The sequence below is a fragment of the Sceloporus occidentalis genome, unplaced genomic scaffold, assembly GCF_023333645.1.
Source record: "Sceloporus occidentalis isolate IW3139 unplaced genomic scaffold, rSceOcc1.0.p SCAF_5, whole genome shotgun sequence".
Classification (NCBI taxonomy): domain Eukaryota; kingdom Metazoa; phylum Chordata; class Lepidosauria; order Squamata; family Phrynosomatidae; genus Sceloporus; species Sceloporus occidentalis.
Window position 1 is genome coordinate 140,570,119 of NW_028316985.1, and position 27,052 is coordinate 140,597,170.

Consider the following 27,052-nt stretch of genomic DNA (forward strand, 5'->3'; position numbering starts at 1 on the left):
GAATGTCACCCATCCCTACATGCCCTCTGCTTCATCCGAATGTGTCACCTATCTCTAAATGCTCTCTGCTTCATCCAAGTGTGTCACCTATCTCTAAATGTCCTCTGTTTCATCCAAATGTATCACCGGCAAAATTATTATTATTATTATTATTATTATTATTATTATTATTATTACAGTCAGCCCTTCTTATACGTGGATTTGCCTTCCGCGGATTTGAGCATCCACGGAAGGCAAACCCGGAAGTTGTCCCCAATGGCGGCACGCGTGCACGCGCGCTGCCATTGGGGACAAAAGTCCCTAGCTTACCCTCCCCTTTCCTTCCCTCCCTTCCTGCCTCCCTCCTTCCCTTTCCCCACTTACCTTTTTCATCGCCGCCGCCGCCGCCACCTTGGCCTCCGAGTCGCCGTTACCGGCAGCAAGGAGGCATTGCCCTCGGCCTCTGCGGGAAGGCCGGGCGGCGCTGGAGGCCAAAGGGCTTCTAGGCAGCCACCCGGCCCTTCTGCGGAGGCTGCATCTGCGAGGAGGCCGGCCTGGAGACCAGGCTTTGGCCTCCTCGTGGCTGCCCCCTCCGCACAAGGGCCGGGTGGCTGCCTGGAGGCCCTTTGGCCTCCAGCGCCGCCCAGCCTTCCCGCGGAGGCAGCGGTGAGGCCGGGCTGCAGGAAAGGCTTTGGCCTCTTCGCAGCTGCTGCTGCTGCCTCCGCAAAAGGCCAGGTAGTCACCCGGCCCTTCTACGGAGGCGGCGGCGAAGAAGTGGAGCCGCTGCCCGGCCTTGGCCTCACCGCTGCCTCCTGGCAGACAATAGGGATAATAGGGATTTGAGCATACGCGGAATTTGGTATACGCGGGGGGGGGGGGGTCTGGAACAGATCCCTCGCGTATACCAAGGTCCCACTGTATTATTATTATTATGCAGGGAAAGTTTTTTAAAAACAACAACAACAACAACAATAATAAATTCTTTCACTGCAAAATAATCAGTGTAGAAGCTGCAGGTCTACTTGGAAGTAAATCCTTTGTATCTGAAGGAGGTTGCATCTGCACGTGGAAATAATCTGGTTTGACTCCACTTTAACTGTCCTTGCTCACTGCTATGGAATTCTGGGAACTGTAGTGTCGTGTGACATTGAGCCTTCTCTGCCAGAGAGCTCTGGTGCCTTATTTTAAAACAAATTATTATTATTATTATTATTTTGAGAGTTGGAGTTTGTTGTGGGGTCCTTGGCTCAAAGCAATGGAATTCTGGAAGTTGGATTTGTTGTTGGGTCTTTGGCTTGAGGCTATGGAATTCTGGGAGTTGGAGCCTCCACCTCAGCCTCCGATGGCCCCCTCCTTTGCTCCCATCTCTCCCTCAGCCTCCTGTTTCATTTCCTTCATCCCTGTCATCTACATCTAAATGTACCCTTCTGAGCACCGGAAGCAAATGGGGCAAAACTACAGCGCAACATCATGGGAAATGTGGGACCTTGGAGGTGGGGGGGGGGGTACCAAGAAAGAAGCAAAGTTGCATTCCACATCAGACCAATACGGAGTGAAATTGAAGAGAGCTTGGAAGCAACTTCTGTGAATTCGCTTGTTACCGAATTCACCAAAATGAGGGAGTCACTTTGGATTCACTGCGGAGTTGCCATGGAACAACTCTCCATAGAAAGCAATCACGTGTGATAATACATCACGTTATCACCTGAATTCGCATTGTTGGACCTGCGGTCATGTCGGATCAGAGCCGCAAAAAAACCCGTGTGATAAAGTCCTATGACTGAGCACTTCCAGCAGAATTTAAGTATCCAGCCAACCTAATGAATTGTTGATTACTTCAATATTCCTACTCTTAAATGCTTTGCCCTGCTTGAATGACTTAAGATATGTTGTCCCATTTGCAAAATCACCACTTGGTTGTGTGTGTGTGAGAGAGACACAACTGAGCATCAACAAATAATGCCCCCTGACAATAAATATCCCAACTGCTATTGTTTAAATGTGTTTTACTATCTAGTATGACCTATATATAACAAATCTGATAGGATGGAATTAAAAATGTAGAAATTCCAGAAATGTTGGAATCATAGGGAAGGGAATCATTTTTCCAGCAAATTTTCCTAAATAAATAAATAAACAAGAGATAGAAATATTCTTTCCAGACTGAAAGTCATTTTTTCACCTTTGAAACCTGAAATGCATTCTGTATAATTTGATTTGGCATAAAATATCATTAAAAGTAGTTTTAAATTTGTTGTTAATTTTTTATTTTGTTTACATGATCTGGAACTGTAAGGAACCTTTGATTTTGCTAGTTTATTAGGCGCAGAGAGAGTAAAAAAAACAGGGGGGAAATCATCATTAGTAAATCAAAGAAAATGACATAGGCACGTTACAGACCACCCGTTTGGGGCGGCCTGTATCCAGCCCTTTCCTTGCCAGATTGGTGCCTCAGCTGCCACAACGGCAGCCTCTGAGGCCCCAATCTGCCACTTTCCAGGCTGCGGGGAAGCGGCAAAAGGCCACTTCCCCGCAGCCTGGAAAGGGGTTCCTTGGGGCTTCAAGCCCCAAGGACACCCAGTGGCAGCGGGGAGGAGGAGAAAGGGGCCACTTGGCCCCTTTCTGCTCTGCGTCGCTGGCATGTAAAGGCTACGCCCAGTGACGCAAAGGTGGAAGGAGCTCCGAAACAGAGCTCCTTCCGGGGCTGCGGAAAGGGCGCCCCAGGCGACCTCGTACGCCCCAGTACGTCACTTCCGCGCTGCCCCGTTTGGAGGCGGCGCGGTCGTGACGTAGCAATGGTGGCCCTCGTGTGGAACGGGCACCACCATTTTGTATGGACCCAGTCCGTACTAGGGTTAGGGCGTCAGGAAGTGACGCCCCTTCGTAACCCTAGTATGTCCTGGGGACATAGTATACGACATAGTATACGCCCATCCGGAACGGGCATTAGTGTCCTCTAGTCTTCATTCACATACAGTGGACTTAGGAAAAGAAAACCGTGCCTGGACATTTAATGTGCTGATACTGTACAGTCTTACATGAAAGTCTTCCTGTTATATGGTTTTTATGAATAATTTGGGTGGAATATGAACACTTTGTCTTAAATATTTTATTCATCATTTTAAAACACAATATTCCACAATTGATTTGTTTTTACTGTACTTTTTTCCAGAAATAGCCTTCCAGACGCCATCTTATTTCCAACCCCCAGTTTTTCCCCCTGTAACTTCACATCTCATTATCAATATTTCAAGCACATTAAAATTCAGCTTAACAGCTCTCCATCAGCACCAGTCTCTGAGCTTTTATGCTAACACTCTCCATCTGACAGATTCTGTTTACTGTATATTACTGTAATATGAACCCTTGCTTATTTTTCACTTAACAGGGACACTAATGTTAATGTTGTTGCTGTGTGCCTTCAAGTTGTTTCCAACTTCTTATGACCCTAAAGTGAACTTATCAGGGGGTTTTCTTAACAGGATTTGTTAAGAGGAGGTTTGCCATTGACATTCCCTGAGGCTGAGAGTGTGTGTGACTTGCCCAGTGGGTTTCATGGCAGAACTAGGAATCAAATCCTGGTCTCCAGAGTCATAGGAGTTTATCACACGTGAGGAATTTCTCTTAATTTCGAATGAAAAGAAAGTGGGGCCAGAACGCATTCACATAAAGTCGATAGTTTAGCGAAATTACGTGAATGCTCATTGCATTCAAACCTGGCTCCCCATTGCCCCAAAATAGCACGCCATTGCCCAAATTTGCAAGTGGCAATCTATCACGCAATAACTTGAAACCCCATGATTGCACTCGGACTGACTTTCCATTGCCCGAATTTGTGTGTAGTGGGTTATCACGCAATAATGTTAAACCCCATGATTGCGTTCAGATTGTCATTGGATTATACTTCCAATTTCCGTTGTCTGATAAACTCCCAAGGTCCAACATTGAAACCACTATGCCATTCTGTCTCTCTGCTAATCTCTGTTAATATATATGGTCTCTATTAATATACATATATACTTCCCAAAACAATTAATCTAGCAGTGGTGTCTTTCAGTTTAACAATAGCCAAGACTGTGTAATTTCCAAGTTTGAGGTCTTTTCCCACAGAGTTGAATATTTTGCCTTAATTCTTTTAATGAAGACTAATCAAACTGTGTTATCGATGCAATGCTTTTTGTTTCTTTCTGATAATTACAAGATTAAGAATAGTTCGCAGGGTTGTGAAGTCCTGCTCTCCCCGCTCAATTTCTCCATTGATTGAAAAGGGAGCAGCCTGTTTTATTTTTCCACTGCCTCCACTACTTTTACATGTAGGTCATGTATGCAGCTGACTTAATGTGGTGAATGCAACAAAGGGTAAACATATAACCGAGAATATATATAATAACCATGATTATGTTGCCCCGTGATCTAGAATCTATAATGAAATATACATTGGGTCCTTGTTATCCACTGGGATTTGGTTCCAGGATCCCCTATGGATAATAAAATCTATGTATGCTCAAATCCTGTGGCACAGCAAAATGATGTCCCTTATATAAAATGGAAAATCAAAATTGTGATTTTGAATTTAAACTTTTATAAAAATATTTTCAAGTTGTGGATGCCTGAATCCGTGAATAAAAAATCTGTGGCTAAGGAGGGTTTGCTGTACATTCTTCAAAATATAGTAGCTGTAAACTGATTACTCTGCCCAGAAAATATTTGAAGAACTATAAAACAAAAAGTTCAAAACAAACATCAAGGATTTAAGTGCACATCAGTAAATAAAGTATACACCCAATTCTGAGCATTCTAAAATCTTTACACGAGAGAAAAGTTTGAAATAAATAAAACAGAAATTGAGAAAAAAAGCCAGCAGACTCAAATTAAGGGAAAGACCACAGTTGAACAGTAGTACATATGCTTTACTGATGTACAAACAGAAGAGGGGGAAACTGTTATCTAGGAGTGGGGTGGTCTACAGCAATCCCTATGTCCATCTGAAATATATGTTAGGTAGAATGCCACACCTGAATTACCTGAGTCTGTAGTTCCTCCAGTTTACGTCTTCTTGCATGAAGAGCTTTACTTGGAAAAGCCCAAAAATAATTGGAAGTCCCAATCCTATCACTGTCCACCATCCCATCATCAACTAAGCTCTGTAAGACCTCCTTCACTGACATAGAAGCTGTCAAAGAAACAAACACTGTATTACTTATAGTCACTGGAAGATCAAAAGAGTTTACTATTTAAAACATATGATAATATTATAAAAATACCTGTAAGGCTGCATCAATAGAAGTATAATATCTAGATCAAGAGAAGTAATAGTGCCACTCTATTCTGCTCTCGTCCAGTTCTGGGCACCACAATTTAAAAAGGATGTTGAAAAACTGGAGTGTGTCCAAAGGAGGGCGACTAAAAGGGTGAAAGGTCTGGAAACCATGCCCTATGAGGAAAAACTTAGGGAGCTGGGGATGTTTAGCCTGGAGAAGAGAAGGTTAAGAGGTGATAAAGCCCTATTTAAATACTTGAAGGGATGTCATATTGAGGAGGGAGCTTGTTTTCTGCTGCTCCACAGATTAGGACCTGGAGCAATGGATGCAAGCTACAGGAAAAGAGATTCCACCTCAACATTAGAAAGAACTTCCTGACAGTAAGCACTGTTCGACAGTGGAACACACTCCCTCGGAGTATTGTGGAGTCTCCTTCTTTGAAGATCTTTAAGCAGAGGCTGGATGGCCATCTGTCGGGCAGGGATGTAGCCGGGGGGGGGGGTTCTTGGGGTCCGGACCCCCCCTTCCATTAGAAAAATGAATGGTGTGTGCTGCTGCATCGCAGCACTCAAGCCCCATTATAATGGTGGCACTTAGTCTGGACACCCCCTTCCTAAAATCCTAGCTACGTCCCTGTGTCGGGGATGCTTTGATTGAGATTTCCTGCATGGCAGGGGGTTGGACTGGATGGCCCTTGCAGTCAGCTAACAGGCAAGAGGCCTGTTTTTATGGCCTTCAGGGATCAATTTTATTTTTTGAAATATTTTTGAAAAGAAAAGAAAAGAAAGCTCCAGATTGCCCAAAAATGATCTATAAGAGATGTGGAAGGCAGTTCCACCACACTTGGATTCTCCAGGGGTCAAAATGAATTTTTTGCAAACAAACAAACACCAAACTTTTAAATGTTTTTGCCTAAAAATGCCCTCTAGAGGACCAGGAAGGCTCCAAAATATACCCCTATATCCCCTAGAGGGCTTTTGAGGGCTAAATAATTGGGGGGGGGGGGGGTTGGAGGGGAGGAGGTGCAGTGGGGATGTGCTCCTCCAAGGTATTCTGGATTGCTAATGGAGCCCCACTAGTCTTGCACAGTTGCCCACCACTGCTTTATATATTCTGCAGTGGCAAAAATATCAATAGACAATGAGTGCGCCCGTGTCATATGTGGACACACCATATGCAGCTTTCAGCACACGTTGAAAGCTGCTAGGGAACCCACGGGAGCCCGCCAGGTGCAAGCAGCCTTGCGCCCCATTAAGAATAAATTTCTTACCACTGGCTGAGCTGACTAGGGCTGATGTCTGTTGTAGGCTAAAAATATCTGGAAGACTACAGCTCCCAAGCCCTGAAATTAGAATGGATCATAGCACTCATACAGCTCCTTACAGAGGACCATACTTTCAATGCCCCTATGTGAATAGTAACTTAGGGAAGATTTGATCACCTGATAAAATACAGTTTGCCCTCTCCATACGTGGAAATCCGTTCCGGATCCCTCTGCGTATGGGGAAAAACGCGTAAGCTCAAACCCCATTGGCTGCAATGGGGGAGCACTTCTGTGTTTGGCATGTACCATTCATTGGTTATGGTTAAAGCCGCATATGGCACGGTGCGCTGTATGTTGTCGTCAAGAGTAAGTATGGTGGAAAAGAACTCTGTATACTCACTGATTCCTTTCTCTTTGGGAGCAATTTTTTCAATGTCTTTTAACTGGAATACATCTTTCTGTTGATGGGGGACAGAGAGAAATAAGCACATTATTACTATAATCATTTAAAACATAAAACGCAGGGCATTTAACACACTCTGGAATTCCTTCTTCTTTGAAGAAGATCTGTGGTTTAGGCTTAATAGTTATGACCCAATAACTTTTGAAATACTGTATATCTAAGACCACTGAACTACAGCTTACTGAAAGAAGTGGGAGGAACTGGTTGACACTTTTACTAATTTTCCATCTTCTCTTTTCTAACAGCAGGTAGAATTTCTCAAGAATCCTCTGAAATTACACATATAGGAGAGTCATTGATTCTTCTTGTGACACCTTGCAAATAAATGTGAAGTACTGCAGAAATGGGAAACAGTGAACTATCCCAACCTTTTAATAATACTTAAAAGCAGAAAAACAATCCCTGCAATTGGATTTTGTTTTCTCTTGTCTGAAGATTGTGAACTGCTCCATCATTCTATTGCTTAAGCTATGGGTAAGCCTTCTACTATTGTACTACAACTCTCATCAGTTCTAGAAAGCATACTGATGGTAAGGCATGATGTAGATCAACAATGGGCAACTGTGGAAGGCTACGGGACTCTGCACCTCCTGAAAGATTTTTGTCTCCAAATACCATATGATGACCATTTTCATCACTTCTTCTTTTTTTTTTTTTTACTTTTGGTCTTCCTGGGCCCTTTTCAACAACAGCAAGTGAAAAGAAATCACTTCCTGTTTCAAAAAAGGCTTCTCCTGGGCCTAAATTGTTCCAGGTGAGCCTACCACATGGAGGAAATTCTCCCATGCTTCACAGAGGGCATATTCAAGCAAACAATTTAAATATTTAGCAAAAAGCTTTTTGACATCCCTCCAAACATTGTGGAAATGCCCTCCACACATGTCAGAAGGCACTGAGGCAAAAGAAATTTTTGCAAAAGGAAATGATAAAAAAATTGGGCTCCCAGGGGTTTCATGCCATGCACAGGCTGCACTTTGCCCACCCCTGTTATACATGCAGTCTAACAAGGGGGGGGGGGCAATTTACTCATCACTGGCTGAAGTCAAGGTTCTGTACAAATTGACCCAAAATATAGCTTTTGTTCTGCTTTTTAAAACAAAAGATGACTGCTATTGATATACAAGGAGACTGACAAAAACAAATGTTAACCAGCATATTTGAGTATAACATAGCTTGTGATTTTACCATGGAATCAGAAATTAGTACTGGAAAGCATATCTGTCTTAAAGAATCTTTGGACCTTTAGTTTGTTCCAGTGTACAGAAGGCAGCAAAGTACTCTGGAAGAAAATGACTGAGGCTTAAATCAGTTTAATTTTGTAATGAAGAATGCTTCTAGTATATTTTGTGAAAGGCATGCACTAGTGCTTTTTTTTTGCAGAGAATTTAAAATACTTCACTGAGCTACAAATTCCAGGATTCCTTAGAATGGAGCCATGACAATTTAGGTGGCATAACAGTGATAACTGTGCAGTGCAGATAAACCTTATGCTTCTAGCCAGTGTAAATGGGAAGATGAGGTAGAGCACAATCACTACTGTATCCAACTGCTGTGCAAGAATGAACATGTTACTCCTTATCAGTGTGAAGCCAGTGAGTGAAGCCAGATTATGACTCCCATCACACTTCTGGGCCTTAAATATTCAAACTTGTACTAATGGCCATACTGGTTGAGAGAATGTGAGATCTACAGTCCAAAGAGTAAGATCTCAATTTTCTGCCTTTTTGAGTATAAAAGCCCCATTCCCTTATTAGTGTAGCAATGCTTATAGAAATTCAGGGGACATCAGTATGACTATTGCCATTTCGCAGAAAGACTGGGAACAGCAGTCCTACCATAGGTACAGACTGGTGACTGGTAATTTCAAATACCTCATGCAGGATTCCTAACCCTGTGGAATCCCTATTCCTGGGAGAGCTATACCTGCTGAATAGCTGCAACTAAGAGAAAAGCTAGTAAAGAAAATGAGTCCTGGAGATGCAGAAAACACTGCAGGCTGTGCATCTCTACAAGCAAAGAAGTTGATAAAACCCAACCTTCTATAACCTATATTCATAAAGTGAGAAATTAGTGAAATGTGTGCTTGCTAGTCAACTTTTCATAATCAACATTGTGATTTACATAACCAATGCAGCTGCCTGCATATGGGAAACTAGAATATAGCACCCAACAGTAAGAAAGAAACTCTCCTAGAGCCTGCTGAGGGTAGGGAGAAGAGTTAGAAGAGAAGAATGAACGAGCACCAGTGGACCGGAAACTAGCAAGGAGGAAGAAGTCTGGATGAGGAAGAGAGAGAAAGGAAAAGGAAAAGGCATGGCGGACACTAAGGAATTTCTAATCCAGGCAAATCTGGTAACATCTGAACAAGTGTAGGGTAAAGCTTTTTCATTAGTAGTGCATTAATTAAACCACTTTTCTATAAGATTTTGACTTGTTTTTTTCCTTGTTGTTGTGTGATTTTCAAATTGTTTCTAGTTTATGGTGATCCTAAGATGAACCTATCATGGGGTTTTCTTGGCAAAAATTGTTCAGAGGAGGTTTGGCATTGCTTTCCCTGAAGCTGAGAGCATGCGACTTGACAAAGGACATCCAGTGCATTTCTGGCCAAGCTGGGAATTGAACCCTGGTCTCCAGAGTTGTCTTCCAACACTGAAACCACCACATCACCAACTTTACCACTGTAGCTTTCCATAGGTTTTGCTAGCTCTGTTTGCCTTCTGCTGCTAAATGAGTGGGTTGAGGGAGAAAACACAAAAAGAGTAAAAGAAAGAAGATTTGGAGTTTGTCTATAGTGTTGACTCAAACTGTAGACATTCCACAGTACCTGCCTCTTCTCACCACTGCCAGCATTACATGTATCGTGAGCAGTATTACTGCAGGACTACATCATAAGCAACTATTTGAAACCAGACTTCCATAGAAAACTCCATGAAAGGGATAGGTGGATTTTATTTTGTTTTCTCCGAACCCCACCCATATATGCATGTTTTCAGTTCAGACTCTGTATGTGCACAATGAAAGTATTCACAATATAGTCTGAAATAAACAAGTATGACTTACTGTTTCAAAGAAGATTTCCATCATTCGAGTTCTCTTCTCTTCAGCACTCAAACCCCTTTTCTTCGACTAAACAGAAGAAAACATGAAACAAAACTAAATACTATTTTTAAAACATCAGAAGAACATCTAGACTAGATTTTGGGAAAATTATTTTTTTTATTACACCTCTAACAGTTATTTTGTCTGCATACTGTCCCCAAATATATTGGCTCCAAGCTCTGATCTAGAGAACAAGAATTCTGTCTCTCTGGAAACTTCTGACACAATCAATTTTTAGTATTTTATCCATCAAAAATAAAATGCAGAAACACTAACATAACTGCAAAGTTTTACATAAGTTCATCTGGGTCTTCTGTATCACCTATGCTGGAGTGGGAATTGTGTGGCCCTCCAGTTATTGCTAAACTGCAGTTCCTAGCATGTCTTCCCATTGGCTATGCTGACAAAGGCTGCTGAAAATTAGAAACATTTTCATCATCCCTTAGGGCTAGTTCTGCTTGAACCAGCTGGTTCCCAGTTCCTATTCATTTTTTCCTAAGATTACGTTTAAAAGCTTTCTTGCCCCCTCCAATCCAATTGGTATCCCATTGCTGATGGACAGCACTCATTAGCAGCTCTACAACCTTCATTCCATTTCTCACACTGTTCTGAGCATCCCCCAGAATTGGAAGAAGCATTGAAGCTACAAGAGGGAATACCAGAAATCATTTCCTTGGTTCTACTAAAATAGGGCTGTTTTTCCTTATAGAGCAAGGCAGCTATCTCAGGCAGCAGTCGTAAGGCTTCATGAAACAGCAGCAAATTGCTAGTGTCATTTATTTTTTGTTGTTGTATTTTTACTTTCAGGGTTGGGAAGAAGTATTTTGTGAGATTTTTCTGCCTCGTGTGTGCTCCAACAACTTGTGTGATTCTTGCACTATGCAGTGTGGTTGCCAAGTTTGTGTGCCCATTGGCTGATATGCCCAAGTCAGAAACATCTGTTGGCCATCCCTGCACTGACAGATACTTCCTGTCTGCAACACAAGTTGGGCACATGTTGTTGTTGTGTGCCTTCAAGTCGTTTCCGACTTAAGAAGACTGTAAGGGACCTATTACAGGATTTTGTGGGCATGATAGTGTGTGACTTGCCCAAAGTCAACCACTAGGTTTCTACGGCTGAGTGGGGAATCGAACCCTGGTCTCCAGAGTTCACACTACTACACCATGCTAGCACTACAGCCCACTCACTATCTTTTTGAAAGGAGTACTGTTTGTTGTTGTTGTGTGCCTTTGAGTCATTTCCAATTTATGGAGAGCCAATCATGGGCTTTTCTTGATTTGTTCAGAGGAGGTTTGCCACTCCCTTGCACAGAGGCTGAGAGCATGTGACTTGCCCCAATGCACATAATGTATACACTCCTTTCACCTGGTATCCTCCTTTTAGTTGTGGTGGATTATTAGCCCACTAAGCATGTGTTCAAAAACCTTATCTCCCTAGTTGGAGCTAGAAGATATATGAATTGGCTTATATCCGCAGGATTCACAAGAAAAGGTTATACATGAAAGACAGGAAAGGAGGATGAAATGACATGTGGTCACTACCTGATGACTTCTATTGACGTTCAGCTGATAGACTGGTAGATTTCACAAGAAAGCAGTCTCTTGTTTTTGAAGCCCCTTGCTGTTGGGACTACCACAGCTAATGTAGCTAATGGTGAGGAATGCTGGAAGCTGCAGTTCAACATCATAGAGGGTCATATGATTCCTATCGATGCACAGACTATTGAGATCTAACCACTATAATATGCACACCAGATTTATGTCTCTGTTATTGCTTTCCGTGCTCAGCTCTTCAAAGGAAATGCATGTTGAGCCAATTATTTTTAATGCAAACTGGATACAATCCAGAGTAGACAAGTGGATACATATATTCAGTAAGCTACCTCCTGGGTTACTTTGCAGCAACTGCTGGCACTTTAAAAGGAGCTTGGCAAATGAACGCCAAAGGTTTTTACAAGGCAAACTAAGGGGGAAATGTTCTAAGTTAGTATGTGAATTTCTTGTGCATTCTCAAAATGATGAGCATATCTGCCTACATCTTATCAATGTGACTTCAACATATATTGGCCAGAATCCTCCATCACTGTAGCTTTAAGTATAATTAGCTACACTTTAAGCATACAGTCAAACTTTTGTATCTGGGGAGGGGACGCATTCTGGACTCCTCACAAATACGAAAAAACACTGGGCCTCAAGTCCTATTGTTCCCTATGGCGGTGTGACATGCGTGCAGCCACTAGCATGGTCACATGCACGCACTGTGATTTGGGGCAATGGGGCTTGCCATGCACAGATGCTCAAATCCACAGATGGCTAGGTCCCACTGTAATTAGCTACATAGCAAAGACACTAAGAAGCCCTGTTAGTGAACAGTGAAGATGCGTAAAACACCAGTGAGTGTTCTGGTGCATATTGGGCTCTATCAGACCTTTTCCTGCTGCTAGGCTCTGTCTCCCAAGCCTTTTGTCCCCAGAGAGCCTCCTAGGAACACAGTGGAGGAAGGGGGGAACTTTTTGCCAATCTACTTAGAGAAACGGATGGTTCAGTTTTTGATAAAAGTTAAGGTACTTGTCAGTGAAGACTTTTTGAATGGCTGGGAAGGAAAATGGTGGCAGTGCCAGCTGGCCCTCAGAGGCACTGGTGCTTTTGCCTCTCTGCAGAATGGATCCGAGGAGTCCTGTGCAAAGTTTTACCCTCGACTTAATGATGGGTCATATCAAAATCCATCATTTTGCCCCCCAAATTTCCCCTCAACTTATATATGAGATCAACATATATGAGTATATATGTACTGAAGAAAGTCAGGGGGGAAAGTGCAAAGGCAGGTTTACAGTTGAACATTAAGGAAGCAAAATAATCCAGGATGGTCTGTGCCATCATATTTCCAATTTCTTTGTATGGTTGTGAAAGATGGACAGTGAAGAAAGATAATAGGAAAAAAGTCAACTCATTTGAAATGTGGTGCTGGAGAAGAGTTCTACAGATACCATTGACATCTAAAAATGGGTGCTAAAGCAAATCAAGCTTGAACTTTCCCCAGAATCTAAGATAACTAAACTGAGACTGTTGTACTTTGGCTCTATTATGAGAAGACAAGACTCCCTAGAAAAGACAATAGGTCCTTTGTATCCATTGGGGTTTGGTTCCAGGGTCCCCCACGGATACCAAAATCTGTGGATGCTCAAGTCCCAGTAAATACAGTCCACGTATAAAATGGCAAAATCAAGATTTGTTTTTTGGAATTTATATTTTCTTTTTGAACATTTGCAAGCCATGAATGGTTGAATCTGTGGATAAAGAATCAGTGGGTATGGAGGGCAACTGTAATGCTTAGTAAGCAAAAGAAATTTCCTATTTTGAAATTATATGTAATTATGCTGGGCTTCTGTACAAGATAGATCTTCTGGTCAGCTTCCTGTAACTTCTGTTACAATCAGATTAGGAAAGGAACTCCTTTTAAAAAAAATGGTTACCCCACATGTACACAAACAAGTACACACAAAATATCCTAATTTCTCAAAACATTTAAAAAGCTGACAAACAGCAGGAAAGCTAGCTTTACAAAAGGAAAACCTTCTTCCTTATATTATATAAATTGAATAGGCACAGTGTTCTGAAAAATTTGAGGAGATATAAAAAGACTGAGGTCCAAAACACACTGCAATAATAATCCAGTTTGAGACCACTTTAATGGTCCTGGCTCAGCACTAGAGAATCCTGGGAATTGTTTTTTATGGCACCAGAGCTCTCTGACAGAGGTGGCTAAATGTCTCACAAAACTACAAACTAGATTATTTCTGCAGTGTGTTTTGGACCTAAGGATGCACTTGCACTACAGAAATAACACAGTTTAATCACACATTAACTGACACGGCTCAATGCTATGGAATTCTGGTGTTTGTAGTTTTGTGAGATATTTAGCCTTCTTTGTCAGAGAGCTCTGGTGCCACAACAAACTATAAATTCAAGGATTCTACATAAAGGAGCCATGGCAGCTAAACCATTGTCAAACTGATTTATTTCTGCAATGTGGATGCAGAACAAAACACAGTTTGGGTAATTATGTTCAGAGTTACTACAGGCCCCAGAATACCCCTGCATGCACACTGTGGGGAATGAATGAAAACCTTATTTAGCAGAGGAGTCATGATCAGATATTGACGAGGGGGTGAGGGTTTGTCTTTACTGGCCAGAAAACTTGGGCTGCTCCTGGACTATTCTGCCCCAAATTCCTTGTTACTTGTGCTCTCTCTGCATTTGCTGCCTGGTGCTGCCATTGAAGTCAGAACAAGGCACACAGCCATGTTATCAATGCTGAGCACTTCATTCTGATCTGAGTAACTCGCACCCACAGCAACTTTCTGGGCATCTTACAGGGACCACGTAGGAAGAGCCAAACACCGGGAGCAAAAGGTAAGGTTTTAAAATTTGGATTAAGGAGAGGAAAGGCCAAATCAGGTGTGGATGTCATGAAGACAGTCTGCACCCAATTCAGGGTTTTGGCCCTGTGTCATGTAAACAGGACACAGTGAGCCTGGGGAGAGGTTTGGAGTAAATAACCCATGAGAACAAGTCCAGAGATGGCAAAGCACATTTTTCTTCACATCAACCTCTTGGGAAAGCAAGTTACACAAGCAAGCCAAAATGTGCGTTTTCAACAGAAAGTCATGACAGGATGCAATATATTTGTACCTACCTCTCATAGATGCCTGGTGAAGCTGACATTATATATCTTTTACTCTACCATGGTTTTGTTTGCGGTTATGAAAATGTGTGGGAAGCAACAGGTGTTAAGTCTCAAAAACATCAGAGCATAACAACTATTTTAACTGAGCTGCTGACAAACAGGGCTAAAGAGAGAGTTCTGACTGAACTACTCAGTGGCTTTTCAGCCACTCATTTATGTAGCCGTGTGAATTTGCAGGACACTTCCAGCATAAGAATTGTGTTGGATTAGATCAGTGGCCCCCAAAAATTGTGGGCTAGCACCCCCTTTGATTGTGGATGATAATCCTAGCACATCCCAAGGGCTATTTCCTGGTATTATTATTATTATTATTATTATTATTATTATTATTATTATTATTAACCTTTATTTATGAAGCGCTGTAAATTTACACAGCGCTGTACATACATTAGGTTTAATGTTTGTGCAGCAGCCAGCTGGCCAGCAGATCCACTCAGCTTGCCACCATCTCCTTCTCCTCTATCTCATGTGTGAATACACCATTAAAGAGCACAGTTTGGGGACCATTGCTCTAACTCCTCATCCCCACCATGGTCCAATGGCTCCCCTTATCTTTCTTGTACACCAATACTTTGACTGAAAGCCCTTCTGCAGCTCCCTTTTTCCTCACTACTCCCTTGCTGCCTTCTTTTCCCTCACCATCCTGCTGGATCGTTCCATGCTTCCAAAGGGGTGTTCTGCCCATTTTGGGAGTCACTGGATTACATCAAAGCCTATCCGGTCCAGCATTCTGCTGCCCATGGGAGGCCCAGAAGCAGAACAGGAATGCAAACACGTCCAGCATCTCATGTATCCCAATAACGGAAATACCAACAATGGAAACTATGCAACTTCTGGATGTTGCTGGATTGTAGTGTCCAGCATTTGCAGCCCTGAGCCATAATAGCCATTACTGTGAATTACTAGGAGTTGCAGTCCAACATCTGGAGGATCACACAATTCCCACCACTGTGATATACAGACATGTACAATTTTTGTCACTGGAAATAATCTGTAGTCATGCTGAACACAAGTTGAACATGAGTCAACAATGTGATGCGGCAGCTAAAAAGACCAATGTGATTCTAGGCTGCACCAATAGAAGTATAGCATCTAGATCAAGGAAAGTAATAGTGTTGTTCTATTCTGCTTTGGTCAGGACCCACCTGGAATATTGTGTCCAGTTCTGGGCATCACAATTCAAAAAGGATATTGAAAACAGAATAGAAATAGAATAGAATAGAGTAGAATCATAGTCTCTCCTCATAAGGCATGTTTCCAGACCCTTCGCCATTTTGGTTGCTTTCCTCTGGACACATTCCAGCTTCAAGACTTATGGAGCTGGGTATGTTTAGCCTGGAAAAGAGACAGTTAATAGGTGATATGATAGCCCTGTTTAAGTATTTCAAGGGGTGTCACACTGAGGAGGGAGCAAGCTTGTTTTCTACTGCTCCAGAGACTAGAACACGGAACAATGGATGGAAGCTACAGGAAAAGAGATTCCACCTCAACATTAGGAGGAACCTCCTGACAGTAAGGGCTGTTCAACAGTGGAACACACTCTCTTGGAGAGTGATGGCATCTCCTTCCTTAGAGGTCTTTAAACAGAGGCTGGATGACCATCTATCAGGGATGCTTTGATTGAGAGTTCCTGCATGGCAGGGGTTAGACTGTATGGCCCTTGTGGTCTCTTCCAACTCTATGAATCCATGACTGGTATCCAGTAAAGGCTATAATAATCTCCATGAAGGTCTGTGGGATAGTGATGAGCGCTCATACTTCTTCTGACTGGACACATTCAGCCAAAATTTCCTCTGTGCCTCTGTCTCCTAGCTAGGTTAGAGCTGTGTTGTACGAAAAAGCAAAAGTGGCAACCAAGGGCCCACGGTCAAAGCATAGGAACCGTTATGCGACTTGGACACAGTTTTTTTGGAGCGGGGAATGAAGACATTTTTCACAGAGGACAGGTCTTCCCATCCGCAGGGAGAGGCAGGGAAATATACATAAAATTATTATTATTATTATTATTATTATTATATTGTTACAGATATGAGCCAAGGCAAAGGGCGTGTCTCAACGATGATCTGACTCCTGGACAAATGACACACTACAGTTGGCCCTCCATATCCATGAATTATTTATCCACAGATTCAATGCCAATTCCAAAAAGCAAAGCTTGCTAGTTTACATAAGGGACACCATTTCACTATGCCATTCTACTTAGTGGGACTTGAGCATCCACAGATTTTGGTGTCCATCTGGCCATGCTGGCTGGGGCTGATGGGAGTTACAGTCCACCAGCCTCTGGAGTGGCACACTCAAGCCCTACTCTATTTAAAGGAACCTGCTCCCAAGTGTGTGTAAAAGCCTGGCTATGGTGGCTGGGGGTGATGGGAGTTACAGTCCATCACTCTCTGGAGTGGCACATCCCAAATCCACTCAAGTCCTGCTCAGTGTAAAGGAATTGTGTGTGTAAAATTAGGTTGCAGCCTGGTTATGGTGGCTGGTGATGATGGGAGTTACAGCCCAACAACCTCTGGAGTGGCACATCCCTAATCCACTCAAGTCCCTGTCAGTTTAAAGGAACCTGTCAAAAACGTTTTACTACTCCAAGAGTGGATAATAGCCAGATGCGGTGAGGCTGCACTTCCCATCATCCCCCACCACGGGCCATGCTGGCTGTGGCTGATGGGAGTTACAGTCCACCTGCCTCTGATCCATTCATGTCCCATTCACGGAGTGTGTAAAATTAGGGTGCAGCCTGGCTATGGTGGTTGGGGATGATGGGAGTTACAGTCCACTGGCCTCTGGAGTGGCACGCACCTAATCCACTCAAGTCCTGCTCAGTGTAAAGGAGTTTGCTCCCAGGTGTGTGTAAAAATAGGGTGCAGCTTGGCTATGATGGCTGCGGATGATGGGAGCTACAGTCATCACCCTCTGGAGTGGCACACCCTTAATCCACTCATGTATAAAGTAACTTGCTCCCAGGTGTGTGTAAAATTATGTTGCAACCTTCAGGTCCCAAAGTTGCTCCATTAACCCCCGCGAGTAACGAGGAACGCATAGTTACAGAGCGTTCCTTCTCCGTTCCTCGCTCAGGGACGCTCCCCCGCCTCCGAAGCAGGACCCAAAGGCTGCTTACCATCTCTGCTGCCGCCCGCCCGCCCGCCTGCCTTCCTTCCTGCCTTCCTTCTTTCCCAGAATGGCGGGAATCCTCTTAGAGGCAAAAGCGGCGGGAAGCTACTCAGCCGCTCCGCCCTCTGGCTGACCAGCGCCACCTGCTGCCTGCCGGCCAAACTGCACCCTGACAAAATGGCTCCCTTTGCCTGCATCCTTCTCTTTTCATTTACATAATGGTCCAAAACACTGCATAAACAACCCACTTTGACTGCCCTGGCTCAGTGCTAGGGAGTTCTGGGAACTGTAGTTTTGTGAGACATTTAAAGCCTTCTCTGTCAGAGAGAGCTCTGGTGCCACAATGAACTACAAGCATGTAATAAATAGTAGTAATAATAAAAATAAATAATGATACTCTTATTTATATCCTGCCTCTCTGTCAATGACAATAGAGGCGGCTTAAGAGTTAAAAATTACCAGCGTTGCCAATTTCTGGAGAATTCCCCAGAAACCAGGGTAATTAATGGATTAATTAATTGAATTAATTTCTTACCAGGGATTTTGACTGAATATTCCAGTAAATATTGGGGAATTCCAAGGATTTGGGATTTTGGAAAACATTCTGGGGAATATCTTTGAGGCTTGTTGGCAACACTGCAAATTACATATAAGCCCATGTCCCAATGTCCCACCATCCCCTAAAGCATCAATTAAACAATTAATTAGTGTAGAGAGGTCTTGTAGCACCTTTGAGACCAGGACTGCATTCCCACTTACAAATCCATCGCTTTGCAATCGAAATTGATGGATCGGTTTGGCAGTGAAACGTGGTTGGCACTACATTTCCCCTGACTGCATTTTCTTCCTGCAAAATAAAACAACAATAAAACAATCATTGTCACTAGTGAATTGATTCAAAATGGGCCGGATGAAGGGCAAATTTAATTCAATTCAGATCCACATCTGGTTCACACTTGCGCAGAATCGATTTCTCCAAAAAGACACGGGGAAAAATCAGCGTCAAAAAGCGTGTAGTAGAAAAATAGGAGAAACTGAACAAAAGTTGCAGATGAAGGAGGCCATCATCTCCATTGTCTGCCGGGAGGTAGTTCCCTTGCTGCCCATGTATACTCTAATTGAGCCTCTACACATTCTTTACAATCCTGATTTGGAAGATCCTGCACTGCTCTGCCCCCTTCACAGTAAGACTGTTGCCCAGACCATGGCTAACGGCTAGACTTGGTGACAAAACATGGAGGAAAGGATAGCATGGACTGTGATGGAGGCTAAAGCCATTGAAGACCAGCTAGGTTCAAGAACGGGCCTGATGGCGTTGGTTCTGTCCTTTCACACCTTCCCAGGCCAGAAGATGATAGTTGGTAGGAGGAAGGAATACTGACCAAAGCAACATAGAGTGCTACTGTTACTTCTCTCAGTCTAGACACTATGAAGATTATCGCACCAGGGTTAAAACGTTCCCCAGTGCGTTCTAACATGCATGCGCAGGGGTGTGCATGGAGCGTGATGGGAACCCGATGGGGCCCAGAACGCTAGTTTACTGCACACAGGAATACCGCCGCCGCCGAGCATTCCCATTGAGTTCCAGGGGACGCCATTTCTGGGGATGCTTTGAAACAGTTCCCATCGCAATGGGAACGCGATGGGAACGCTTGGCGGCGCCGTTCCTGTGTGCAGTAAACTAGTGTTCTGGGCCAAATCGAGTTCCCATCACACTCCATGCAACCTGGAAAAGCATGCAGTCTGGAATCGCATTGGCTTGTTTTAGCTGCCACATCACACTGTTGACTCATGTTCAACTTGTGGTCTACTAGGACCTCAAGATCCCTTTTACATATACTGCTGTTAAGTCAAGTGTCCCACATCCAGTATCTGTGCATTTCATTTTTTCTGCCTAAGTGCTTCTTTATGGAGGTTTGAATTCACAAAGATGGTGCTTTAGCCCCATACATCTCACCAATGTAACATGCACAGGCTTACAAAGGTGTCAGACCTTCTTAGGGAATCAGGAACCCTAAAGAATACAGGCGAAATGCCATGGAAGAATGTGGACTCCAAGCCGTGGGAACCCATTCAGCCAGTCATTTACAGTAACCACAGCCCTGACACGTAGTACAGGAGCACAGTGAATACTGAAAATCAGGCACTGTGCAGTAACTGTGGGAAGAGAGATTAAATGCAGTGGCAATGGCATCAGCAACCATAATAGACCTGAAATCTGCTGAGCTTAAATTTAGCCCTTGTGAAAAAGTTTGTCTGGCCCTAGTGTGGAGTCTCACCCACTGGCACTTCCATAATCGGAGGTGCTAAGGTGATTGTGCAAACGACACACACTTCCCTCAAGTACATCCTCTTAGAGAAGGTACAAAATGCCCAAGTCTTCAATGCATATATCACAGAATGGACAGTAGCCCTTGTTAATCATGGGGTGAACTTCAATAAAGAGCAAAGAAAATCTCGCACTCCCCTCGGCCTTAAAGTCAATTGAATGAATGCTTCATTTCTAGAGAAGAAATTAAAAGAGCAACAATAGGGGTTAACAAGATGAGTTCTGTGGTGTGGGGAGAATAGAAACAGGAAAGATTGTAAAAATATTTTGAAAAGCGTGTGTGTGTAAGGGAATCCAGGTAATTTTATTAAAGTCTTTCCAGGCATTTTGACTGAATATTCCAGTAAATATTGGGGAATTCCAGGTATTTTGGTAAAACATTCCAGGGAATATCTTTAAGGCCAGTTGGCAACACTGGCAGTAGTTCTCAACTTTTGTTCACCTATATTTGGGACTAAAACTCCCAGAATTCCTAATCACTGGCCATGCTAGTGGAAACTGGGAAACTAAGTCCAAAACAGAAGAAGGACCAAAGACTGAGAAGCATTAACAAAGGCAAGGAATACAATTGCTTTCCTTCACATCTGCCCTGTCTGAAAGAGGCCAGAGGAAGCTCAGAAACATGAGTTTTGAGCAGAAACTCATCTTCACTTTATATATTATATTACAAATTTATGACTTTAATATCTATACTTCAATTTCTTCCCTATTAACACAGTAGTTGAACAACAAATATGCATCTCAGGATGATATGGCAATCCAGATGTCTTTAATTCTGGAGGGGAAAAAATAAGAGGAAACAACTTTCATTTATTTATTTTTATTTTGCGGTGTTGTGATGATAAAAGATACATATTTGATTCTGGATTTTCCTGTTGTTCCAATACAAGATAAGTTTTTTTTTAAAAAAAACTTTCTCTGAAGGACAAAGCATAAAAATACCATGGCACACATGAAGCTAAACCTACACACAGACACTCTTCAATGAACAGCTTTCATCCTCAGCCTTAACTAGACAGAATTCAATTTCTTCTAAACAGGAGGGAGAAGGAGAGTATAGCTGTGGTGAGAAAGAAAAAAAAATGACTAAGATACTTCAGAATCATTTTCAGAGAGTGCAAGACTTTATAGCATTGTTTACACAAAACGTATGAAACTGGCTTATAAAGCTGGAATGTACAAAACAAAACAGAATCCAAGGACTGGAAGAGTACAACGTATGAAACAATTAGGTTTCTAGCACAGAGATATTACAATACACGATGCACATTATGGAACATTCCCATGTCATAAAGCAGGGGGAGGGAAGCAAACCATCAGGGTTAAGGCTGTGTTGCTCACGAACATCCATTTAAAGTGTTGTACATTCATCAGAAACTACCACCACTCTGGCATCATCCTACACTACAGTACAAACATCTTCCATACATTCTCCAAAACACAGACCCTTTAAATCACTGCTCACAATTTATCATCAACAGCATTTTCAGCAGACATTAATACTTTTGCTCCGTGCTGTCATCCTTTATTTTTAAGAAAAAGATTTATTTCCTCACACAACAAGCATAACTTAATGGGCACTTGTTTTCATTATGGCAACACTAGATCCTTAGTTATCAAAGAAAAACTAGCTGTAAAGTTGAAAGCCCTGTAATGTTTACAAAGGTCAACAACAATAGACAATATTTTATCATTACATTGCTGAAACTTTAGTGTAAAAATTCCATTAGTATTTAACATTTTTTTCTTTTTTTACAGTTAAAAAACCCCTTCAATATACAGTTTGAGTTTATCCAAAAATGAATTGACAGTATTTTTACTTTGCTTCAAATAAACACATGTGTACTTGCACTGCTCATAACATGTTACTACTCATTACTGTTTGTTTAAGCACCACTTGACATAGAAAGATATCTATACCACATACCTAAGCCAGAATTACCTAGAGACCTTGCAACAAGCTGGGTGACAGTTAGTCCAGTTTACGTTTGCAATGAAGATATGTCCCAGGTTGTACCTGTTAAGCTTAGCACAATAGCAAGTTTGGGTCTGACTTGCATGCATCTTTAGGTCAGGTTGAGCAAAGTATGGCTCTCCAGCTGTTATTTGGGTGCAACTTCCATCTGTTGTTGACTGCTGTTTTAGTCAACATAACCAATGATGCAGAATGCTGGGAGATGTCGTTTAATATTTAGAGGCCTATACTTTGCCCATCCCTGTCTCAGAGATTAATTCCAGCAGAACAAACAGCATAATTCTGATAAATGTTTACCTAAATTAAAAATCTGTCTTTTCTTTTACATATTACATGTCTGCTATTGTGGTTGTTTCTGAAATATCTTTTAACAGTTAACTGCATGAAGAGCAAAAATGCCTTACTTTAGGAATGATGATTTGAAAACGTGTAAACAAGACTTTTGCTCACTAATTTTCAAATCCTTACTGCTGCAGCAAATTAATTTTGCTTTGTGCCTAGCTGAATAATGACCTTTCAACAGCATCTGGCCAGCATTTTCAATTCATCAGGGCTCCAGACTAGCACCCCTTTTATAATTGTGATCTTCTCCAATGTATTTTACAAAATCCTAACAATTCATCAAGGAAGAACCAGGATCTAAAAAAAAAGTATTGAGGGGAAGGCCACATCATCCTTAATATGTGTTAGCTTGGTTGTAAAGGAAAGAAGCAATAATTCAAATCTGAGGCAAGGTAGCATTACACACAACATTACGTAGGTATTATTTACAAGAAGAATTGAAAAAACGATTACATTTTAAGGAATGCATGGACATGTCTGCATGCATGAAATGATCTCCACATGTCAGCTTATAATAATTTAGCTTCTGATGCTACCCTTATAAAATTCAATAGGACCTTCTTCTGCACAAGATCCATTAAAATAAACAGGGATACAAAATGGCACAGGTGTTCACTAAAGGTGAGAGATGTCCTGGTAGTGCCACTGTTTAAGGTAATCTGACTCATTACCCCAAACACCCTTTTAAATTCAAGAGAACATTTCTTTTTGTTACCAGAACATTTTTACAAAAGTGTAAGCATCTAAAACTTTTAAGCCAAATTGGTGTGACAGTGAGTCTTGAATCAAGTCTATAGTAATAACATACTTAACAAGTTTGTGAGTTCCTTTACATTAGAAGCTCAGTAATAATTACAAGACAGCTTAAGTTTTTTGTTGTTTTTGTTTACATGGTTAATAAATACACATTAAATCATAAATAGGAAATCTCTTTCCTCAGAGATTTTAAATAGCTTTCAAGAGGGTTCAGTGTCCAAGACTAACAGTATCTAGTGTCTTTTGTTTATCCGAGAACCATAAAATTTGATTCTTGGCATTACCCATTGTACGGGGATTATTTTATGGGAACATGTGAAATTATTCTGTTATTCTTAAAGACAAAGAATTAAAGCCTTAAACATTGATCATCTATGTCTCAGATGAATATGACATCCCCATTTTCTGGCTACTGTTGTTATGGGCTAGCTAGGTAATTGTCCTTTCCCCCCTTTTTCCCACTCATTATTTAAATATTTTAAGCAACATATTGGTCTCTACTCAACCAAACATATAGGATGGTAGCTATCAAAATATCACTGTCACAGGACAAGAAGAAATGTAAGATTGTTTTGGATCCAGAAACTATACTGATCATTGCCTACTTGTATAAGGCTGGAGACAGTATGCTTGCTATCAAAACTCTGTTTCATTTCTTTTCATTTAATGTAAAAGGAATTCAAAGTTCATGATGATCAATATTGTTGTAAATAAGTTAAAACAAAAAAGGGACTTAAATAATTTACATTGTTTGTACATAGGCAGTGTGGGGAGGACAAAACCTTTTCAGAATATCCTTGAATGCAAATAGGACCTTGAATGCAAATAGGTCCTTGAATGCAAATAGGTTATGAATTTTCCTGGTTGTTCAAATCACCCACACTTTCATTCCTCATTCACTGTACTCAAAAACATACATATGTTAGGAAAAATTATTATTTCCTTTTTTGGTAAATCCTTATTTAGGCCTCTTACACATCATGATCTTCAAGACTTGTTCCCCAGTGTATTTATTTTGTTATGCTAAATAGATGTTTTGGGGGTAGTTTTTTTAAAAGCCTACTTTGGTAACTCTCACATTATTCTTCCCCACCTGCACACCAGATATGTCAGCTGCCAATTTTCCTTTGGTTGTGTAAGGTAGATCTCCACTTGGGTAAATGTGTGGCTTGCCATACTGTATGAAAACGTGTAAGTGAACAAAATGGGACTGTTTTCATAATCACAGCAAGACCATGTGTGAAACATGAATGTTAGCTGTGAAGTTTGCTAAGCTGATGTAAATCACTTACTTTTCTAGTCAGTGATATCAATAGGAATTTGAATCTACAAAATATCTCTATAGATAACGTACTTCCAGAGTTTTACAAGTTTTGGGTTCTGCAAAATCCTAACAACACAATGAGTAACAGGAAAGCTGATAACCATGTACATCAAATCCCACATTGGACAGGAAGTTTGCATTGATTCTTGTAGTGTTAAAAATCAAGCTGTGTTAGAGCTAACAGCTAGTACAAGAAGAGTTAATCATATCTCCTTATTACTAAGAGAAACTATTTGTTACATTTACTAAGACTGAAGAATCTTACAAGTGTAGTACTTACTATAACAATGTGATCTAGAAGATTCCCAGACTTCCTGCTGGGTTAAATAGTCCTTAATATGAGCGACTCTCAAATATGGATGCTTTAAACAAGCATTCCCATTCACATAATGAATAAACCCTATAATTACAAGTAACTTTTTAGATTCTACCCCTCCTTCACAAAAATTAGTCAATAACAGAAATGCCTGATCTACAAGCCACAGTTCCCATGTCTTAGTATTCCACTGTCTTTGTGAATTTGGGGAAGAGAAGGGAGAGAAAACAGGGTCTTATTTATTAATCCCCTAGGACAGGTTCAGTGCAGAACATATGAGGTGCAAATCCTATGTAAACAAGGTAGGCTGGGGGGGGAAATGGATCCTCCTTCGGCATTAAAACTGAAGTATTTAAGAAGTGGACATCCTACACAAAAGGATCTATATTGGCTGTCTGAGGCTAGAAACATCTTGAGCATGATCCTGCTGCAGTTTTTACTGTAAGTATCGATAGACTTTGAAACAGTGATTGCCAGAGTCTGCAACTACAACATGACCGTCTGACGTAAGGGCCAAACCTTGAGGACCATAAAGTGGATCAGCAGATGTATTTATATAGGATAAAAAGGATCCACTTCCATCAAAAACCTGCAAAAAGGATAAAGAGAACTTTCATCAGCCAAAGAAAGCAAACCATAACACATGCGTGCTGCATCTAACATACAATTACTAAAATGTGTACCAGTACCAAAATTTATGCACATTCTTCACTGAATTCACATGCACCATAATATAAAAAAAGTCTTGACTAGTCTACAGCATTTTAACAGGTGTACACTAGTAGCGTCTTTCAAGATTTAATGGATTTTTCAATTAAATTTTTCTTGTTTTCTTGTTTTTAAGCTAAGAAGTGCTGATCTTGGGGTTTTTTAAAAAAAAAATTGAGCTGCAAGTCACAGTGGGCAGTTTTGGAGTAGCTTCTAATAGCTCCCACCTTGTTTTGAGTTACATGGATTTAGTAATAATTTTCACTAAGGCAGCTGTATGTTATCTGTTTGAGAATTACGTCTGACACAACACTCTCTATGTTGAAGTACATTATCAAATTTTAATACAGACTCGATATATGCTTCCTTACAAAGGGGCTGTTCCCCCTGGTCCTGCATCATCTTGTTTGGACAACGCAGGCATTAGCCCTGGGCTGGGATTGGGCCCAGATCTCGCAGACCAGATGCGGATGCAGTGGATCCGGCTTGATCCCTAGGCAAAAGGGCCTTAACACGAGACTAAATGACCTGCCATTTGCTATAGTTTTGTGAAACTCCACAGACAACCCTGGCAGAATAGACAGCACCTTTCATTGCCACTAGGGAGAAGCCCCCCTCCCCCACCAATCACCTCGTCTGATGTGGAAATGGTTGCCTGGCTACAATCATGTGGCCAAGCACCCCGTTTCTCTGTCAGACATGATGATGGGGGGGGGTAATTCTCACTGGTGACAACAGCTAAATAAAGTAGACGGTGGTAGTGGATCTGTGGCACCAGCCCATGTTATCCTGGGCCCATGTGCTCAGGGCCAAAAGCAAGGTTAGCTGCTAGGGAGGGCAAAAGTTCTTTGCAGTGAACTATTATCAGTATAAAAGGTAAAGGTTTCCCCTTTGACAAGATTGTCAAGTCATGTCCAACTGTAGAGAGTGATGCTTATTTCTGTTACTTAGCTGAGGCCAGCATTGTCAAAGATGACTCTGTAATCATGTGGCCAGCATGACTGCACAGAACGCTGTTACCTTCCCACCAAAGTAACACCTATTTATCTCCTTGCACTTTTACATGCTTTTGAACTGCTAGGTTGGCAGAAGCTGGGAATAGTAACGGGAGCACACTCTAATGGGATTTTTCAGTAACAGCTTTCAGATACTGTTTCACCAATACTGAATTGTATTGAGCATCCAATTTGGCCTCATTTCAAAATACTGGAATTGAACCTTACCACCCTAAATAGTACGAGTCCAAGTTATCTGAATGAGTGCCTGTACGTATTTGAAATCTCTGCTTCCAGGTTCACTATTAAGATGAGATGTTCAGGTGTGGCCATATCCCACAATTTCTTTGGTTATAAGGGAAGTGGCTTCCCCTGTACTC

The 27,052-nt window shown here is 41.7% G+C and overlaps 2 protein-coding genes across 13 annotated transcripts in view; both read right to left on the reverse strand.

Moving 5' to 3' along the window:
- MND1 (meiotic nuclear divisions 1) overlaps positions 1 to 18,799 on the reverse strand; it is a 42,830-nt gene extending 24,031 nt beyond the window's left edge. Inside the window, exons 1-5 of one of the 7 annotated variants that reach the window (XM_089527025.1) lie at positions 18,687 to 18,799; positions 15,959 to 16,148; positions 10,028 to 10,093; positions 6,905 to 6,962; positions 4,995 to 5,152 (exon numbers count right to left, since the gene is read on the reverse strand). In XM_089527025.1, coding sequence (XP_089383151.1) covers positions 4,995 to 5,152; positions 6,905 to 6,962; positions 10,028 to 10,051 — 240 coding nt within the window. In that variant the 5' untranslated portion in view covers positions 10,052 to 10,093; positions 15,959 to 16,148; positions 18,687 to 18,799. Of the gene's footprint in view, positions 1 to 4,994; positions 5,153 to 6,904; positions 6,963 to 10,027; positions 10,094 to 14,762; positions 14,840 to 15,958; positions 16,149 to 17,934; positions 18,031 to 18,656 lie in introns of those variants that run through there. The other 6 variants (XM_089527024.1, XM_089527022.1, XM_089527020.1 and 3 more) reach the window with 6 other exon arrangements.
- Positions 18,800 to 21,060: 2,261 nt separating this feature from the next.
- TRIM2 (tripartite motif containing 2) overlaps positions 21,061 to 27,052 on the reverse strand; it is a 67,965-nt gene continuing 61,973 nt past the window's right edge. For all 6 annotated transcript variants that reach the window (XM_089525661.1, XM_089525664.1, XM_089525667.1 and 3 more), the window contains exon 12: positions 21,061 to 25,558. In XM_089525661.1, coding sequence (XP_089381787.1) covers positions 25,406 to 25,558 — 153 coding nt within the window. In that variant the 3' untranslated portion in view covers positions 21,061 to 25,405. The remainder of the gene's footprint in view (positions 25,559 to 27,052) is intronic.